This window comes from Galeopterus variegatus, unplaced genomic scaffold (assembly GCF_000696425.1).
Source record: "Galeopterus variegatus unplaced genomic scaffold, G_variegatus-3.0.2 Scaffold4272, whole genome shotgun sequence".
Lineage (NCBI taxonomy): Eukaryota > Metazoa > Chordata > Mammalia > Dermoptera > Cynocephalidae > Galeopterus > Galeopterus variegatus.
The window spans coordinates 18,107-25,068 of NW_007730383.1; the positions used below are offsets into that span (position 1 = coordinate 18,107).

Consider the following 6,962-nt stretch of genomic DNA (forward strand, 5'->3'; position numbering starts at 1 on the left):
TCTAGCCCAAATATAATTAGACCATCTTCTGATATCTATCTGGGTGCACGGCTTTCTTCCTTAAATGTGTGCCAAGTTTCCACTTTCAAGAAGTTAAACTGCCATATAAAAATGTCCTGGAGATGATGAGTAATTAGACACTGTAATGGAAAATTAACTGTGTTTTTACTTAGAGCATTTAACAAGACTTTTCTTTTTCTGTTATTATAAGGCAATAAAAATAAATTAAATCCTGAGGGTTTGCAAAGGTTTTCTGGTTCAAAAACAAACAAACAACAGAACACCTCTCTTCCTGGAAAGTACTTATTTTGTTAATGCCACCAAGTTTGTACAAGGTCCTGATCTGAACCCAATTGTTAATAAATTTTAATGCTAATTTTAATTCTGTCATCGATGTAGTGGAGGGAGAAACCACCATTCTAACTTCTCCAGCAGATAAAACGGAGGCAGACACCAACGAGGCAGGCCCAGTGGAGTCTTCACGTAAAACCTTCCATCCTTCTCTTTTTCTCTTTGTTGTGCTGCGTCCAAGAGAAGAGTGTCGCCTGCAGTGCTGTGGTTCATGACCGTTCTGCGGGCACTTGCGGACTTTAGCACGTTCTTGGGGAGACGGCAGCTAATCCAGCTGTGAGACCATCTCTTCTTAAGCCACGCTAGAAACACTAACTCCACAAGACTGGAGTGTAAGACTGTACTCCCAAAGAGGATACAAAAGGAGGCTGGAATCTACACGCCCATCCAGATCCCTGCAGCCCCTGTTAGAAGCACGCTCCAGGTAAGAAGTGCCAGTGAGTTAGCCACAGGACCCACAAACTTTGCATCCATCAACTCCATTCTGAAGCAGGGCAGGCTCCACAACACCCACAAAAGTTCACAAGCTTAATACAAACGAGGGTGCCTCAGACCACCTGACCGACCTAGCTTTTCATCTCTGTTCCTCCTCCTGCCTGACCTCAAAACAAAGTGCAAACAACACCTCCGAATGCTTAACATTTATTGCTCCACAGTGAATGCTACATGCTGGGCAGGCTCTGAGTCTCACCCGTTCAAGGGGCCCCAGCATGTGTCTAAGTATTATCAACTTTAGGGCCGGCCCGGTGGCGCACTGGAGAGTGCGCCGCCGCTCCCACCGAGGGTTCGGATCCCATGTGGAGACCAGTTCCTACTCACTGGTTGAGCGCGGTGCGGGCACAACACCGAGGGTTGCAATCCCGTTGCCGGTCAGTAAAGACAAAAAGGAAAAAAAAAAGTATTATCAACTTTAGCCATTTCCTATGCATGGACTGACAGAGAATTCTAGAAGCCACCTTTCTGTGCCTGTGCCCCCATTCTGAGCGACACTGTGCTACAAGGCCAATGCTTTCTCTTTTTCCCTATGCCCCCCCCCCCTTTTATTTTTCTTTTGATCTCTCTTTATAATTTAAACAACCTTTTGCATCCTTACTGCTTTTCATATAGATTCCTGAGAAATGTTAAACTTAACCCTCTGGTCACTTATTCCTAGGGTATGCTAGAACTAACAACTTTATCCTGTCCATGCTCATATCACAAACGCGGTCTTCAATCCAGAAGTACAACAAGCAAGAATGCTAGTATATCTGTGGGAAATTGGCCTCATAAAAGAGTTAACACGGTTTCATTTGAGTTGTACTTAACAAGGTTAATTTGACAACTCAGCTGGTGATAACACCCTTTAGGTGGAGTTCAAAGAGAAAACTCCACATGGTAAGCAAAAGCATTAAATTGTCACAATGTTCCCCTTTCCCAATTCCAAACTGCCCATCACACACTCTAGAGAACAACAAAAAGGGGGTTGGCAGTGGTTCTACAAGCAGTTTAGAGAGATTTTTGAAACACTTCAACTGATACTCAAGATTTAGAATACGCTTAAAAATAATGGACTCCATGACAGTGTCATTATCAAGCAAATATAAATATTTTTTGAATTAAATTATTGAATTAAATGATACTGAAGATTACAGACATTTGGAGAGGCATTTCAACTTGTGAGCAAAATTTCTAATTATTTTTCCATTTGCTATTAAGAAAATCAGAGCCAGAGAAGAACTACTAATGACCCACTCATGAGTTAAAAGTGACTCCTAAGAAACCCCTTGGCGTCTCTACTGAACAGTGGAGTTATAGAACTTAAGGAGTAATGAGATAAAAGCAAAGGATTCCAGAAAGACTCAGCTCCAAATATATTCTGACCATGGATGAGTCCGAGATCCCATGCATCCTTTGATTTATTTACCCTTAGAATGGGAACAGGAGAAGCAGTTGGTTATGAGTAATTGCTAATAAAAGCCTATGTGGCTCTGGCAAAAATACGCATGCTTGTCGATAATGATCATTTTCCCAGACCCTAGTTTACATTTCTCCATTAACATTCCAGTGACCAGCTCTCTGTTTCCCAAGATCCTATGGGTTTTGGTCTCCGACTAAAAGAACAAAGACCGAGCTGAGATTTGGAGAATCACCACAGTCAACTCCACAAAGCAGAAGTAGTAACCCCCTAACTCCGAAAGAAGTCTTTATACACGTCCATATTTCATTTAATTTTTCACTAGGATGACACCCAATCTTTGGGATAAAAATGCACCCAAGGACACCACCCCCAAAAACTTGTTTCTCTTGGACCCACCAAAAGATAAAATGTTCTCAATGCCACCTCTTAACATAAACACCCTTCCCCAAATGCCCCTTTTAATTGGCTGCTTGACTGTCCCCTGGGTGTGACTGCACGGGTTTATCCTGGGTGTGGAACCAAGTTGGAAAGGCCTTCCTGATTTCTGAGTACCCTAACAGGAAGGACAGTGGCACAGAGAGTGGACTGAAACTATGCTGAACCACTGATGTGACCCTGAAATTTTGCAAAAAGGATCTTCTATCCGGGGAGATTGGTCTATGATCTCCGTGACCCCTTCCAGCTCTGTGACTCAACCCTCAGCACTACAGAAACAGCCGCTGAAGGTCACAGAGAGATTCAACGGACTATTCTGCCGGAGAAGGGGAAAGGAGTTAGACGACAAATCTTGGTAGAATAATAAGTCACATACTGGTCACAGGTTGTAAAATGTCCAAATATCTACACTCACCTCCCCCCAAAAGTGCCCGTGCAAATGTATAAACGTACCAGTCATTGGCACCAGAGCTTCGTTTATCAGTATCCTTATATGAAAACTCTTAGAGTAGTTATATCCTTGTTTTTGTGAAGCAAGTTACCAATTTTTCCCAAACACCCCTCAAATTCAGAAACTGCCTGTTTCTAAAGAAAAGACTAAAAGGCAGCGCCTTCAAAAATGACTGCCGATACTTCTGGGATCTCTTCCATCCTGAAAATCCAGCTTTCGTCAAGTGACTTTTCCACCAAGAAACATGAATCACAATCAGAAAAAGAAAACAGTGCACCCTGAAGTTAAATAGTATTTATGGTATCATAAAATGCACCTCCTTTTTGGCCTTCAATCACTGTCAACATTCTAATGTTAATGAGAGATTGTTACCAATTTCTAAATGGCAACCTATTTCCATTGTGAATGGGGATTACTCTTATCAGATTTAAATAAAAGTAAGATATATAAACATGTTATACACTACATTCATTCTAAACATATTCCACACCTAAACAAAGGTCTGAATAACAAACTTTCTTCAAATGGAAGCTCTTTTTGAGCTTAATTCTTAAATTTTATTTTAAATTTAATGATAAACTTTTATTTAGTTTGGCTTAGAAGGAAAGGATTTCCTTTCTCAATTTAGGTAACTAAGGAGATTTACTGGAAAACAAAGAAATTTAGAGATAGCTTTCTAGGACTAAAATTACTGCATTTATAATAAGAATGAGTCTGTTAAAATAAACAATAATTTTTTGAAGGTAAGTATTCCATCAAGGTTAGAGTGTCTAATAGTAAATTACTGTCAGGTGATTATCTGCCTGATGAAAAATATTTCCATTTCTTACTTTACTTGAATACATGCTCTTCTGCCTGAGTAGATTTGTTATCATAAATTGACATTTGGATTACTAAATCTAAACAACATGAACTGCTTAATTATGTACAGGTCTTTGAAATGCTTATCCTTTCCAACCTGATTTCATGTACTTATTGTGTGTGCTGGTAACTTTTTTTAATTTTGAGAAAATTTTAAATCTTAGTTTTCCTTATTTTACCTAACACATTTCACTTCAGTTACAGCTATGTAAACCTTAAATCAGCAAAGAAAAAGATGAGAAAGTTCGGTAACTTTAATTTCAGTTCATGCCTTTCACTTGATTTGACCTTTTCATGCATTGGTTCCACCAAAAGCGCTAAACACTTACCTCTACCCAGCACACACACACACACAAATTATTGTTTCATTATGGATACCAGCAACTTTTTTTTTAATTAATAAAAAAAGAAAAGATTACATTCATCCAATCTAAGATTTTTGATCCTAAACTTAGCTGTTAAAAACAAAAAAATGCTTTGAAACTATGCTATCTGCAAAACCCCTGTGTAGTCACTAATGGGATTCCCATGATCTAATACACGTAAGGCTTTAACTGTAATCGTAAACCCGCTGAAGGCTTATGATCTGAAAGTATGGACTATTGTAGCCAGTTTTTATGGGTTTAATTCCACTGGAAAATCCCAGTTTCTATACTTTAAATCTCAAATAGAACAAAATCATGACATGTTTTCAAAAGAACAATCTGAAGGAAGAAAGCACTGGAATAACAGGGCAAGAAAACCATTGCCAACCACCACCCACCCTCTGCTGCAAACCATCAATGAACTTCTAAAAGCTCAAGACTAAGCAAAACTTTAGTCCATGATATATGTGGAACTTACTTTTAATACTCACAAAACCACATATGAATCTTTTTTCCTTATTTCCCACACAAGGTTCAATAACATGGAGAACTTTCTCAGCCTCGACTACTCGATGACTATTTTTCTGAGGCTATTTATTACTCTTTTTCTGGCATGTTTTCTTCTATGATCCAATTCTGTGAATCCTATAAAACAGGAAAAGCTGCCTTCAAGTTACTGCAGGGCACAAAGTCACTGAAAATTCTGATGGCACTAGGCTATTCCCAGGTGCTTAGGAGTTGTTGTTCTATTTTGTCCTTCCATATGCAATGTCTGAGCAGGGTGCACTGAGATTTATGATCGAAACAGACCCTTTTTCCTTAAAGAGATTTGAGCTATTGTAGCAAATGATTATTTGTACTCAAAACAAGATTCAGCTTACTTCCCCTATTCAATACATGAGGGTACTTCAAAAAGCTCACCAAAAAAATAGAATTGAAAGATTACACAAATCGTTCCATGAACTTTTTGAAGTATCCTTATATATGTAGACTATTCATCCAAGGGTCCACACATGGCAGACACACAAATATAAAAATATCAATATTAAGGATATCTATCTTGTTCATAAAATGTTTTGTTTCAAATATTTCTTGGTTTTTAAAATTCAAGGTATCCCATGATATCCCACTAAAAGACTTGTTACAGGATATCAGGCCTAATTCCACCCTGCAGGCAAATTTTACTTTTAAAAGTTGTAACTGAACTATGATATTCATTTTATAACCTAATATATGTAGGAACTTGATTTTAAAAGACCTTCACTGTATGTACTTATTATATAATTATCACTTATCCTATAGAGACCTTCAGTGGAACCAAGAAAAAATATAGGATTCTGAGCATTATGTACTAGCAACTTTTGGCCTGAATGTTCCAAAAATGTCTTTTACTTTTTCAAAATAAGTATAACTTAACTTATTTCATGCCACACATGCAACAAACATAACCTCAAAAAAAAATATTATTTTGGTTTGGAAGTACTACATCTTTACCTTTACTGGAAATCACAGTCAATAACTTTTTTGATAAAAATTGCTTCAACTTTTTTTTTTTTTTTTTTTTTTTTTGCTATACCTAAGTTTCCATAGACTAAATTCTAATGCCAAGGCACTATGAAACTTGGCACTCTCTTAATGCATCCAAAGTTTTTAAAGTAACTTTGGGCTTTCTACATAAACCTACAAGTTTTTCGATATATTTATTAAGTTTTCTGTATTTCCAATTGGTCTCAGTTCTGTGGAGAAAGGAAAATAGATTTGAGGATTTTTTTTTTTATTATAATTGTTGTTTTTAGTCACTTAAGACAAGTGGGGTTGACCTCTTCAGTTTGTGCCACAAACCCAACGTACTGTACTCCAGAACTACCTCTCCAGAGGGGGGTCATTTTAAGTAAAGTTCAGTGAATTCGGGATTTTGAGAACCTTGGGATGTGATTTACTTGTAAAATTCCCAGTGGAGACAGTAGGAGGTTGGACAAGTTAACTCAAGGTGAGAAGCAAGGCCGCCAAGCTCAAGTGGAAACCCACAAGACCACTTCCTGAAACAATTTAGGCGCTGAACCAGGTCAAGTTTGAACTTTCTGACCGAAAACCACAGCGGTGCCAGGAAGGAGGAAGCGTTCCCCTCCCAGCGACAATCAGGCATTGCACGGACGGCCCGTTCCTATGGCCGTGCTGCCTTTATCTCCAACCGTGCCATCGACACGTTGCCTGGCCCTTCCTGGCCGCGCTGCAGACGTCTTTGCAATGCCCACCGCTGGCTGGCGAGTCTAGGCCCCTTGCAGGGGCATAGGGACAGAATCCCTTGGCCCTTTCCGCTCGCCCTCAGGTAGGAAAACAGAGGCGACCGACACGGGCGTGAAAGCTACCGCAGCCCACTTATCCCCCAGCGGGTCGTCTTACCCGTACAGGAATGCAGGGGCTTGGGTCGCACGACCAGCGACGGGCACACAGAGTAGAGGGAAAGTTTCTCAAAGTAGTCGCAGGTCTCCTTGGACAGGATCTCGTCGATCATGAAAGTCTTGTAGCGCCGCCTGGCTGCTTTGAGCTGGCCGGGCGAGCTCAGCCTCAGCTCGGCGTGGCAGTGCATGGTGAGCCGGGG

General features: G+C 39.8%; 1 protein-coding gene across 1 annotated transcript; it reads right to left on the bottom strand.

Annotated features, from left to right (window-relative positions):
* Positions 1-4,925: 4,925 nt before the first annotated feature.
* On the bottom strand, positions 4,926-6,950 carry LOC103602746 (homeobox protein BarH-like 2). Its single transcript, XM_008587184.1, has 2 exons — positions 6,764-6,950; positions 4,926-5,005 (listed from the first exon to the last, which is right to left on the bottom strand). The coding sequence occupies exons 1-2, from the start codon at positions 6,948-6,950 to the stop codon at positions 4,926-4,928; spliced, it is 267 nt and encodes an 88-aa protein (XP_008585406.1).
* Positions 6,951-6,962: the final 12 nt, after the last annotated feature.

What these genes read in the sequence shown, in the direction of transcription:
- LOC103602746 (XM_008587184.1), bottom strand. Translation starts at nt 6,950, where the DNA reads ATGCACTGCCACGCCGAGCTGAGGCTGAGCTCGCCCGGCCAGCTCAAA. An exon ending in GCCCCTGCATTCCTGTACGG is followed by an intron (nt 5,006 to 6,763) that starts GTAAGACGACCC and finishes CCTGTTTTATAG; the next exon opens with GATTCACAGAATTGGATCAT.